The sequence below is a fragment of the Oncorhynchus tshawytscha genome, linkage group LG05 (genome assembly GCF_018296145.1).
Source record: "Oncorhynchus tshawytscha isolate Ot180627B linkage group LG05, Otsh_v2.0, whole genome shotgun sequence".
Taxonomy (NCBI): domain Eukaryota; kingdom Metazoa; phylum Chordata; class Actinopteri; order Salmoniformes; family Salmonidae; genus Oncorhynchus; species Oncorhynchus tshawytscha.
The window spans coordinates 36,150,733-36,164,651 of record NC_056433.1 but is presented as its reverse complement, the minus strand read 5'-3'; the positions used below and the strand labels follow the sequence as shown (position 1 = coordinate 36,164,651).

General features: G+C 42.0%; 1 protein-coding gene across 1 annotated transcript in view; it reads right to left on the bottom strand.

Annotated features, from left to right (window-relative positions):
* Positions 1-1,278: 1,278 nt before the first annotated feature.
* The window catches only part of LOC112250569 (serine/threonine-protein kinase PAK 5), a 79,118-nt gene continuing 66,477 nt past the window's right edge, over positions 1,279-13,919 (bottom strand). Inside the window, 5 exon segments of the mRNA XM_042321852.1 lie at positions 1,279-3,162; positions 3,283-3,417; positions 6,422-6,547; positions 8,669-8,795; positions 11,093-11,226. Of these exon segments, the coding sequence (XP_042177786.1) occupies positions 3,007-3,162; positions 3,283-3,417; positions 6,422-6,547; positions 8,669-8,795; positions 11,093-11,226 (678 nt within the window). The 3' untranslated portion in view covers positions 1,279-3,006.

Here is a 13,919-nt window from a genome sequence, read left to right as displayed (position 1 = left end):
TATCAAACTTGTCTACCACATTAAGACAGCTTTCATTCGCTCAGATTGTTGGATAGGCATCGTAAAATACATTTCAGTAGCCGTTTTTTTTTCAGATACTACAGTTGCCAAATATTTCAGAACATGAGAACTTAACATAAAACATTGTCGCACTGAATGGACTTAAACAGTGAAATAGATGGGGCGGGGGGGGTAAACATTCATCCCACTCATCAATGTCTTAACCATGAGTCCTCCATGGGAGTGGCTGAGAGCTGCGTCTGAACCTGGGTGATCGATGCTCCTGTCCGGCATGGCATGGCCTAGGCGTCGAGGCGGAGATGGAGTATTGATCTCGTCGTTTGACACTGGGCCGTCAGAGGAAACGCGACATGAGCAAGTCCCAATTGAAAATGAATGGAGCATGCGTGACATCCACAACTCTTTGTTTGAACACCAAAGACATCATTAATCATATCGCCTTTAACATATTTTTTTTGTCTTCTTCTAATGCCTCTTAAGGTGAAAGAAATCCAAAAAGTAACTGAATGTAATCAAATTACTTCACAGAGTTTGGGTAATCCAAAAATGTCATTACCCGTCTTCCATAAATTGCATTACCTGTCTTCCTTTTAAGGTTTCTTCTTGTGAAAGAGGATTTTTATTCTCCTGGGTCAAACCATAGAGAATGATAGAGGCCTCTATCTCTATGGGTCAAACCAAATCAATATCCTATTATAGTTCCTTCCACACAAGAAGAGGGGAAAAAACAATGGCCTCCTATATTTTCTAGTCATGTGATGTGTGTATCTATCTATTAGTCCTCTAGTCGTTTCAGCTAAAGAGGCAAGGCTATTTTGGAGACACACCCGTGTCCACTGAAGTGCCCCGCTAAACATTATTACGTATGTTTAGCGGCATATTCAATTAAAACCCATGGTTTGGTATTTGGTATCAGGGTTGGGCAAAAACATAATTATTGGTCATCTGTAGTGTTATGTGGACAAGGTGGGATATAGCTTAAACAACAAGCAACTAGCGGCAATGGGAGATATCAGCACCATGGACAGCAGTGAACTGGGAACCTCGCGATCTGACGTTCAGAACCACAGGACAGTGGTCAGCGGTGGTCTCAAGTGCAGCTGCAACGCCACTGGCCACTGGAAAAATCCCATTTATTGGATAAGACCTAAACAGGAAGCAATAAGCCTGCAGTCAGACTCCTACACCAACATCCATATTTCAGTTCAAACATACTTTTGATGAGATGAGTGTGGAAAAACACATGCTACACTTGTCAATGTTTTAATGGGCTTTTTTAATTGAAACCAGCTTCACTGATAACAAACATGCAATATCACTGTACAAGCAACACCACGGATAGTAGTACTCATTCAAGTCCCGAAACCAGCTCTCACACACACGCACACACGCACACACACACGTTCATATTTACATCTCACAGTGAATGATGTGTTAAAAACTAAATGGGGTTATACTTTCCAATTAGAACTGAGAATCAGATCGCGGCACAGTTGTTTGTGTGTGTGTGTGTGTGTGTGCGAGAGAGAGCGAGCGAGCGAGAGAGAGAGAGAGAGAGAGAGAGAGACAGAGAGAGAGACAGAGAGAGAGACAGAGAGAGAGAGAGATAAGGAACAGATGACAGCCAGGATGTGTGAGAGTAGAAAAACAGACCTTTTACCACTGTGTGTATCAGACTGAGAAGCTCAGATATTGCTATAGGAGTCTTGGATGAGTGTCCATTGAATTTATAGGAGTGTCATGATGGGTAAAGAATAAATGTCTCTTTTACAAATAAACTGATATCTTCTCTTATCTTTCCACTCAAACAGTGCTACGTGGGATTTGTAAAAAATGAAATTTTTTATAAAGATGAATAAATGATGGTGATGATGGATATGCTTGGGGTATTGCTTGTATGATATAATCAACATCACTGTTTGTCTGGCTGTTGATATTTATAAACGTAAAACAAAAAGAAAGGCCACACTACCAAAAAATAAACCTTTCAATTCAAAAAAATAAATAAATACTTTAAAACAGCATACAAAATTCTGGCCTTTACCCTTTTTCCACACTCAATGGAGGTTCTGTCCACAAATGTGGGATAATAAATATATTCATGTTCATTTTTGTAACAGTTAGGGGTTAAATTCTTAATGAAAAAATGGATTATTATTATAAACAGTAGGAAAGATCTTCGCAGAAACTCTGATTTCTATGTAATACTGCCCATATCACAATGGTCACGACACAATAAAATACTGCAAATTATCAAAACTGTACAGAAAAACTTACATATTTCTCTAAAATACATTTTCACTGTTAGTGTGAGAAAAGAGAAGTGAAGAGAGCGATGTTTTTATTCCACCAATAGGCGAACAGCCTGTCTTCTAGCCAGACTAAGACACACCCACACCGCCCCCACTCAGACATCACCAAATACTCGTCAACACCAAATGCTGCTTCCTGATTGCTCTGAGATCTAATGCTGATGTCTGGGGGCGGTGGGCGTATCTCATAGGTCCCTCAACACGGCTGCCAGCCAGGCAGTGTCAGCTGATCACTGCACACCGTCTACGCTCTAGTCGATGGCTACTACAGTACAACTCTACAGGACTCACAGACAGCCTAGTAAGAGAGGAAACTGCACTGGGACGACCCACCCTACTGGTCTAGCAGCCTAGTGAAGCCAAAGAGTACGAACCAAGAGGCTCGCATTTGTTAGCATTTGGCGCCCGTATAAGCAATAAGCCTGCCACAGAAGACTGAAGAAGAGACTCCTACAGTACAGTCCCCTATGCTCCAGTGTTGAACTTTATATAGTATTTTTCAAAATAGAAGATATCATGTTTCTCTTTAATCTTTTCTTTGTAAATAATTCCTCTAGCTAAACTACTGCTCGGTTACAGGTGTGAGTGTTTGTTTTAGTGGCGTAGTCTCTCAGGTCATGTGGGTGTTTGTTTGGCAGGGTGTGTGGCGCCGCCCTGGTGGCGGGAGGTCAGGTCAGCGGTGGCGGTAGTGCCTCATTAGGGGGACGATGCAAGATGGGGGGCCCGAGAGCTTGAGGAAGGGGTGCTGGAGCAGCTCCTGGGCTGTGGCTCGCTGAGACGGCTCTCTAACTAACATCAGGTCGAGGAAGGCCCTCATAACCGATGATACCTGAAGGAGAGAAAAAGAACACATTACTATTTATTTGATTTAGGGGAATAACTGACATCAATAAACATTTCTGTAAATGTGCCAATTAAAATGATAATGAAAAAAATGAACCCTGCTGACCTTGTGTGACTCCTTTAGCCGTGGGGGCAGGTTGTCTCGTATCCTCCTCATGGCCTGTAGAGGGGGTTCGTTAAAGTACGGGGGTTCCCCATCTATCATCTCTATCACCATGATGCCCAACGACCAGATATCCACCTAGCAGGCAGTGTGAATGGTGTTATTGTCTTTTTTCACAGCTCACTTTCTACAACATTATGCAACGGGAGGGCCTAATCCTGAATGGTGATTGGTCTATTCCACAATATACTATGACGTTAAAATGCCCATTTACTCTGTGCCATATGTCTACGCAATCCACTGTCTCATCAGCCAAGCAAGGCCCGTTTTAAACATGATCTCCACCATAAACAGCATCTAGACATTATCTCACACTTCTTTAAGATGAACATTTCATTTTCCACAGAGGAGATTTGTATAAACCTTGCTGTCCGTCTCTCCGACATTTGCAACATTGTTTCGATATTAAAAATGAGTTCTCCAGCTGTCCCATAGTAACGAACGTGTCGGGGTCGGGACGAGGCAGACAGGCAGGGCAGCATTTCTCAGCCAGTCGAAATCATGAATCAGCTGGCATCATTTTTATGGATATTTTCAAAGAAATGTCAATTGAAAAAAAAGATCAAACGAAATGAAGTGCAGCTAGTTTGCAGTCTTTACAGCTTCAGTTGGAAGTGATTGTCTTAGCTGTGCTGTTGGCTAGCTCCTCTGAACAACATCACCCTGACGAGAGAGTTTCTACGCCAGGCTGTATGCAAATAAATGTCATTTGGAAAACAGCTTAAACAAATGCAAATGCTACTGTTGTTATTCTTTTGAACCTTTGCTGTGACTGTAAGTTAGCCATAGTTGGCTAGCTAGCAAGCAAGGGATAAGAACATTCCCAGCCAGTGTGGCAATGGAACATTTAGAATGAACGACTGTGTACAGAACAAAAAGGCTGAACGACTGGGTCGCGCTTTAAGCAACCGAACCCATAGAACAAATGACCAGCCGTCTTGGGTAGGAACCCCGGATTTGTGTCGGGACAATATCTTGTGGAAGGATGAAATAGTATGAATAAATTCAGCAAAAAAAAAATGTTTTTAATGAAAATATGTCAACCATTATTTGAATATGTTGGTAACCCTTTGCATAAAATTGATAATGCCCTCGAAGCCAGCGTTTAGTGGATACAGTGCATTAGGAAAGTATTCATTTTGTTACATTAAAGCCTTATTCTAAAATGTATTAAAATCACATTTTCCCTCATCGATCGACACACAATACTCAAATGTCAAAGCAAAAAACAGTTTTTTATACATTTTAAAAAATGTAAAAATTAGAAATATCACATTTACATAAGTAAATGACCCTCTGCTATGAGACTCGAAATTGAGCACAGGTACATCCTGCTTCCATTGATCATCCTTTCTGCAACTTGATCGGAGTCCACCTGTAGTAAATCCATTGACTGGACACGATTTGGAAAGGCACACACCTGTCTATATAATGTTCGACAGTTCACTCCTGGCAAAAAACCCTAAGTGACAAAGGTGTCCAAGAACCCGATGGTCACTCTGACAGAGCTCTAGAGTTCCTCTATTGAGATGGGAGAACCTTCCAGAAGGACAACCATCTCTGCAGCACTCCACCAATCCGGCCTTTACCGTAGAGTGGCCAGATGGAAGCCACTCCTCAGTAAAATTCAAATGACAGCCCGCTTAGAGTTTGCCAAAAGGCACCTAAAGGACTCTCCGACCATGAGAAACAAGATTCTCTGATCTGATGAAACCAAGATCGGACTCTTTGGCCTGAATGCCAAGCGTCACGTCTGGAGGAAAGTATGGCGGAGGAAGCATCATGCTGTGGGGATGTTTTTCAGCGGCAGGGACTGGGAGACTACTCAGGACCTCAGACTGGGGCGAAGGTTCATGTTCAAACAGGACAATGACCCTAAGCACACATCCAAGACAACGCAGAAGTGGCTTCTGGACAAGTCTCTGAATGTTCTTGAGTGGCTCAGCCAGAGCCTAGATTGAAACCCGATGGAACATCTCTGGAGAGACCTGAGCTTGAGAGGATCTGCAGAGAAGAATGGGAGAAACTCCTCATATGCAAGTGTGCCAAGCTTATAGCGTCATACCCAAGAAGACTCAAGGCTGTAATTGCTGCCAAAGGTGCTTCAACAAAGTACTGATTAAATGGTCTGAATACTTATGTAAATGGAAATTGCTTCGCCCAAAACCGCAAGGCTTTCCAGAGGGTGGTGCGGTCTACCTGCCCTCCAGGACACCTACAGCACCCAATGTCACAGGAAGGCCAGAAAGATCAAGGACAACAACCACCCGAGCCACTGCCTGTTAACCAGGCTACCACCCAGAAGGTGAGGTCAGTATATGTGCATCAAAGCTGGGGCCGAGAGGATGAAAAACAGCTTCTATCTCAAGGCCATCAGACTGTTAAACAGCAATCACTGACACGGAGAGGCTGCTGCCTACATACAGACTTGAAATCATTGGCCACTTTAATAAATGGATCACTAGTCACTTTAATAATGTCACTTTAATAATGTTTACATATCTTGCATTACTCATCTCATATGTACATACTGTGTTTTATACCATCTATTGCATCTTGCCTATGCCGCTTGGTCATCGCTCATCCATATATTTATATGTACATATTCTTATTCCATCCCTTTACTTAGATTTGTGTGTATTACGTAGTTCTTGTGGAATTGTTGGATTACTTGTTAGATATTACTGAACTGTCAGAACTAGAAGCACAAGCATTTCGCTACACTCGCAATAACATCTTCTAACCATGTGTATGTGACCAATCAAATTTGATTTGAAAGATTTGATTTTAAATGTAATATTTTCAGTTTTTTAAAAATGTTTTATACATTTGCAAACATTTCTATAAACCCATTTTTGCTTTGTCATTATGTGGTATTGTGTGTAGACTGATGAGGACAAAAAAACTATTTCATCCATTTTAGAATAAGGCTATAACGTAACAACATGTGGGAAAAATTCAAGGGGTCTGAGTACTATTAGTCTCAGGCCTGACAACACCCGTGCCAATACTTCCTCCAAACACCGGCTTCACTCACTTATTCAGACATTTGAATGTGTTATTTGGCAACGTGTGTTCTTACCTCTGTGCCGTAGGGTAACCGCGAGATGACCTCCGGTGCCATCCAGTAGGGCGTGCCCACCAGAGACTTCCTCTTGGGCACCTCTTTGGACACTTGGGCGCAGAAGCCAAAGTCTGACAGCTTGATCTGTGGGAACAGAACATTTGGTTGATCATCTCAATGTGTTGTCAATGGGAATTTTCGGAGCACTTTCGTACAAGGGGAAACAAAAATCCCATATAAATTTCTTTTTTTTTTACCAGTATACATTATGGATGTGTGTTGCCTTTTTCTGAAAATATATTTAAGGACAGTATGAATATTTCACAATTTTCTTTCAATCGAAACCCTCTGTTTTTACCATTAAATGGAACATTGACCTCTTGGGATGAAGAGGTTTTCATATAAGCCACTCTAATCCTGCTTCTATTATCCCTTAATTAGCCATCCATCACATTCCAGCAGCTCGTTAAGAGGCATTAGGCTGGCTTTAATTAATAAGGACTGGGTACTAATTGATTATGATCTCCTCTCCTCTCTCTCAAGTCCTGCAGTCAGAGGCACTTGAGGAGTTCGTACTGCATCACTGGCAACAGCACAGAGGTAGGTTATTGTGTGTGTGTAGGGCAGAGTTTAGCAACATTACATTGTAAGTAACATTGTATCATTTGGCGTCATGTGAGAAACTGGGTGTAAAGGTCAGTGGCGTGTATTCATGGATGCCAAGAGAAGACAGACCCCCCCCCCCAAAAAAAAAATATATTAAAAAAAATAAAACAACCTCTTTCATCTCTCTGTGTTTCATAATTTTCCTTCAATTCGCAAGAGGCTGAATGTACCTCACCAGATAAGGCATCTGTGCAAGCAAAACAGCGCCCCTCTGTCTCGGTGTGTGTAGGCTCTCTGATGCTGTCTGATCAAAAAGAGTATGACATTGTTGCCGCCCATAGCATTGAATGCAAGGGAAAGCCAGCGAGCATGTAGCCTCCCTTGATGAAATATAAATAAAATAATAGCCAATCAGTGTTGAGCTTACTAAGTGAGCTCTAATGTGAATGGTCCTGGCGCACCAGAAGTAGTGTAAATCACATCGCATCCAGAGCATACATTACTGACAGAAAATCCTGCATCCCGTTGTGATGTTGTCCTCCGGTGGCCAGCTAGCTAAAATTGTCCCTTTACTTTATTAGCCATGGATAGAGATAGAGATTTGTACTTGTGGTTTTACTTAATTCTCCATACTAGCCAATGATTATAACGATGATTCTGATCCAACCATAAATTCATACATTGTGCCCCTGGCCTGAGAGGATGGTTCAATATGTACTGTAGCTAGATGTAGAAGGCTAATATTAACTAGCTAACGTTGCCCATTTAAGGAAGTTAGGCTAGTGAGCATGTTTTTAAGCCAGGTAGCCTAGGACAACAAAACATGCAAGTGTGTACTGTATGACAGAGTAATAGACAGTTTCTCAACATGAAAGAGGAGGATGGCATTGGCGTTTCTCTCCAAGTAGTGTGAGTCAACGTGTTTTTTCTACTTGAACGAACGCGCATGCAAGCGCACGCACAGATATCAGAACCATGGACAGTCACATCATATTTAGCTTACGATGATTGGACTAAATTTTTTTTGGCATCTTCTCATTGTCTCTGTATTAGGCTAAACATAGGTTATTAGATGATGTTGAAATGTTGAAGCTGAAATGGTGCTGGAATAGTGGAGGCAGCTCCTGTTTTCTTTGTGACTTGCGGTAACTCTACGTGGTTCTAAATCAATTGTTGTCTAGTATTCCGAAAATGTCGGAAACATTAACTTGCTTGACCACGCTGTAGGTCATGTAACTGTTTGTTACACGCAATGTGTTTTGTGGACTTCACCGGACAGAGGCTGTTCTCCGGTTTTGTGAAGAAACAACAGGTGTGGAAGAATATATTCTGCCACTGTGTCTTCTTATTGTCTCGGCCTTTGGAGCCTATATACATATCACGGTCGCAAAGCATATGAACTAACATGTTATAGAGCAAACAGCGCAATTATCACAACGCTCTTGACTTCCCCAGTGATTTTAACCCCGCACCACTACTGGTCAAGGTTACTATGAGAAACCCATGTTTCTAACCACAATACAGGTTTTAGCTGTGACCCAACAGGTACTGGGCACAACCCACCAGTCAAGCCAACATCTGGAAAACACTGTAGAGTCCCACAGTGTTACAAGTTAGTTTTGTACATTATTTATGAGTCCAGAATCCACGTTGTCTTACGCGTCCATCGCTGGTGAGGAGGATAGAATCACTCTTGATGTCTCTGTGGATGACTCCCTGCGTGTGGAGGTACGACAGAGCCCTCAACACCGACACACACACGGTGGCTATCTGCTCCTCGTTCATCCTGAAACACACACACACACACACGTGGGTCAAAATGGAGGTTAGGACACTGCCAAACACATACCCTATAGCATATGCGTTCTTTCACAAGGACCACGTGAATGTAAAAAATATATATATTTACCAGGAAGATGAGAACATCGTAGGAACATGAAATTCGTGGCGATAATCATGTAATGTGCACTAAGCTTAACAGTCGTGTGTGTGGTCCCATATGGGCTCGGGGTAAACAGTACGTCTGGCTGATTCCACAGAACTCCACAGAACATTAACATGAAGCCCCAGCTGGCGAGAACCTCCCCATCATCGCACACACACACACACACACACACACACACACACACACACACACACACACACACACACACACACACACACACACACACACACACACACACACACAGATCTGGTACTGGTACTCCATTCTTGTGTATTTTATTCCTCTTGTGTTACTATTTGTATTAGAATATATTTTTATGAACTCTGCATCGTTGGGAAGGGCTAATAAGTCACGGTAAAGTCTACATCCATTGTATTTGGCTCGTGACAAATATATATATATATATACTGTTTTTTACACACACACAAACACAGCTCTCATCTGCAGCCCCTCCAGCACTCTCCTCCCTGTACCGTCTCACTCCACAGGAATCCATTGTCTTAGCAAGGAACAACTCGCATCACACACGGGCGCGCGCACACACATACTCTAGACTTCCCTCCCATCGTAGATTGTGCCAGGTTTTGTTGTCACACATGTATGCATTGAGAATTGCAAAACAATCTAGCAAATGGGAGGTTGATGTGTAGACAAAGGAGATTCAATGCTTCACACACATACACCCGCACACATACACCCACACAGATACACCCACACACATACTTACACAAAAACGCGTCCACAAACACAGACGCCCGCACAAAACAAATCATTGCCGAGATAGTACATTATTTCAAACAGAGAATGAAAAAGAAAGTGTATTGTTTAATGAGGCTGTCAAAGTTGCCAAGGGCATCGCATGCAGATGCGTGCACACACACCACACACACCACACACACACACACAGTAGCTCCATTAGTTGATTATATGTCAGGTACAGTACAGCCACGACACATACTAGTGAGGACAATTTAACTTTGTTGCTAATTGAAATGGCTGAGGAACAGGAACACGACACAGATATAGGCTATTCTGGCATTGGTACATTGTGTGTGTTGGCAGATACCCAGGGAGAGAAGTGGGGGGGGAGTGAGAGGGAGAGAGAGAGAGAGAGAGAGAGAGAGAGAGATGGAAAGAGAACGTGAGAGAGTGAGTGAGCAAGCAAGAGAGAGAATGGTAGAGACAGAGAATAGATATAGAATCAGAGGAAGAGAGAGATAATGATGGAGAGAGAGAGAATTGGGGGGGAGGGGAGTACTCACCTGCAGTGGAACTGTTTGTGTGCGTGTTCTCCTATTCAGCTCTACACAGTGAGTAGTCATTTTACGCAACAAAAGAGTCGACTGAAATAGATTTGTACAATTCACCTGGCCTAACAGATGTGAATTCTATGACTGAAACGTGTTGCTGACAGTCATTTGACGACTATCAACAGTGTTAATGACACAAATACACGTGCATCCTTGAACTAAGTGCACTAAACGGTAAGGTATATGGTTGTTATTACACATGAACTATAATGTCTAACTGCTAACTACAAAATCTATCAGGATTTGTTTGTGTTAGTAGGTAGTATACTGAATATCCTCCTATTATCAACACAATTCCTACAGCTGTGATTATCCAAACAGCTGTGTCGGAGAAAGGGACGAGACAGGGAGGTGAACGAGGGATCCACATCTCCTCACACAACTAATGAAGACTCTTCTCTCCATCTCACGACTTCACGCTGACAGGGACGCCACTGCGTCCTCACGCAACCGTGTTATTAGCGCGGCGCACAACACCGACACGCACACTGACACACGCCAGGCAAATGACTGTAATTAAAAGACCAAGGACACAATGGGTGTTAATCTAAACGACGAGGCGTTGAGAGGTTTAGGAGAAGACACTGAAACAACAGAGGAAAGAAAGATCTAGAAGTTTGAGTATAACAACTAAAACTCATGGAACCAGGTCCATTTGGGGTTATTGAGGAATTCTGCTTTACTGTTTCAGTTCCTGAGAGCGGGACAACAATCCAAATCCTCTTTGTTCAGACACAGGGAATTGAAGTGTCATGTTAGCGCCACAAGCTAATGCTTAGGTAGCCATTAGGAGAGAGGTGAATGGACTAGTGGCAGATGATTGGTTACCTCGTGTGAGTGACAATGTCCGTCAGGGCCCCGCCCTCCAGGAACTCCATAACGACCCAGAGCTCGTCTCCAACCAGGTAGCTGTTGTACATGTCAACCACGTTCTCATGGTGATAGTCCCTCATGATCACCACCTAGAAACAAACAAATCAACAAACACAGGTTACATGACAGATAGACTTTTGAAGTTTACGTACACCTTAGCCAAATACATTTGAACTCAGTTTTTCACAATTCCTGACATTTAATCCAAGTACAAATGTTCTGTCTTGGTTCAGTTAGGATCACCACGCTATTTTAAGAATGTGAAATGTCCGAATAATAGTAGAGAGAATTATTTATTTCATCTTTTATTTCATTCATCACATTTCCTGTGGGTCAGGCGTTTACATACACTCAATTAGTATTTGGTAGCATTGCCTTTAAATTGTTTAACTTGGGTCAAATGTGTCGGGTAGCCTTCCACAGGCTTTCCACAATAAGTTGGGTGAATTTAGGCCCATTCCTCCTGACAGAGCTGGTGTAACTGAGTAAGGTTTGTAGGCCTCCTTGCCCGCACATGCTTTTTCAGTTCTGCCCACAAATTTTCTATAGGATTGAGGTCAGGGCTTTGTGATGGCCACTCCAATACCTTGACTTTGTTGTCCTTAAGCCATTTTGACACAACTTTGGAAGTATACTTGGGGTCATTGTCCATTTGGAAGACCCATTAGCGACCAAGCTTTAACTTCCTGACTGATGTCTTGAGATGTTGCTTCAATATATTCACATAATGTTTCCTCCTCATGAAGCCATCTATTTTGTGAAGTGCACACCAGTCCCTCCTGCAGCAAAGCACCCCCACAACATGATGCTGCCACTCCCTTGCTTCACGGTTGGGATGGTGTTCTTCGGCTTGCAAGCATCTCCCTGTTTTTCCTCCAAACATAACGATGGTCATTATGGCCAAACAGTTCTATTTTTGTTTCATCAACCAGAGGACATTTCTCCAAAAGGTACAATCTTCCTCCCCATGTGCAGTTGCAAACCGTAGTCTGGATTTTTTATGTCGGTTTTGAGGAGTGGCTTCTTCCTTGCTGAGTGGCCTTTCAGGTTATGTCGATATAGGACTCGTTTTACTGTGGATATAGATACTTTTGTACCTGTTTTCTCCAGCATCTTCACAAGGTCCTTTGCTGTTGTTCTGGGATTGATTTGTACTTTTTGCACCAAAGTAGGTTCATCTCTAGGAGACAGAACGCGTCTCCTTCCTGAGCGGTATGACGGCTGCCTGGTCCAATGGTGTTTATACTTGCATACTATTGTTTGTACAGATGAACATGGTACCTTCAGACATTTGGAAATTGCTCCCAAGGATGAACAAGACTTGTGGAGGTCTACAATTATTTTTCTGAGGTCTTGGCTGATTTATTTTCATTTTTCTATGAAGTCAAGCAAAGAGGCACTGAGTTTGAAGGTAGGCCTTGAAATACATCCACAGGTACACCTCCAATTGACTCAAATGATGTCAATTAGCCTATCAGAGGCTTCTAAAGCCATGACAGCATTTTCTGGAATTTCCAAGCTGTTTAAAGGCATAGTCAACTTAGTGTATGTAAACGTCTGACCCACTGGAATTGTGATACGGTGAATTATAAGTGAAATAATCTGTCTGTAAACAATTGTTGGAAAAATGACTTGCGTCATGCACAAAGTAGTTGTCCTAACCAACTTTCTAGAACTATAGTTTGTTAACAAGAAGTTTGTGGAGTGGTTGAAAAAACGAGTTTTAATGACTCCAACCTAAGTGTATGTAAACTGCTGACTTCAACTGTATCAGCAGTGTGACAAAGTTGTCCTTGCTGTGCACCAGAGGTTTAAAATCAGAAGGACTGGTTCTTTCCAAAAATGTCTGATATGTATTTAATAACACAGGTAAAACGTGGATGCTAAAAGTAGACAATGTAAAAAAATATATCAAAATAAATAAAAAAATATAAAAAAATATATCAAAACAGACAGCATGGCTTGTGGCATTCTCACACACCAGTGTGCTCTACACAGCCTATATAGTACCTACCTGAATCCCAAACAAACAAGAACAAGTGTGGCCAAACAATTCAAAATGTCCGCCACCAACCCTACAGAATAGGGTGTGATTGGCAGATGTCTTTCCTGTGTAGATATGAATCGTGCAATGAAAAGATGTCATCCTCAAGTAGACAGGAATTCTAGTTTGAATCGCATTGCAAATGGTCCACTATTTGACCTCGGACCAGCTCTGATAAGCTTTTAGTTGCCTGTCTAATGTCCTAGAAATAAACTAACGCTGCTAAACTAGCTAGCTAACTCAACCACACTTTGCCTGCTTCAACTTCAGCTTTACCTAGATATTGATGAATTGGTAACTGGCTAATTATGAAGCTTGAAAGCAAATGATGTAGGCTACAGTGCCCTCCAAGTATTGAACACAGTTCAGTTGTTCTTTTTGCAGTAGGCTCTTCCAAAAATGTGGATTTGAGATTAAATTTGAATGAATGAGGTTAGTACATAATGCCCTATTATTTTGGGGTACTTGTAAGCATATTTTTTTACATTCTAGTCCTATCCAGATTTAGGTTGAATCTAAAATGTCAATGGCTACATTACATGCTGGAATTCATTAAAAGATAAGAATAGCAGGTATCAGTAATCATCTGTATCACAAATGATGAAATGAATGTATTTGCAATCTTTTTTTGCTAATTTGGTTGTTGCTATGGAAGCTTAATGAAAAGGGATTGGATTGGGGTGTTAATAGGATAACATTAAGCTTCAATATAGCACGCCCATGCACACACACGCACGC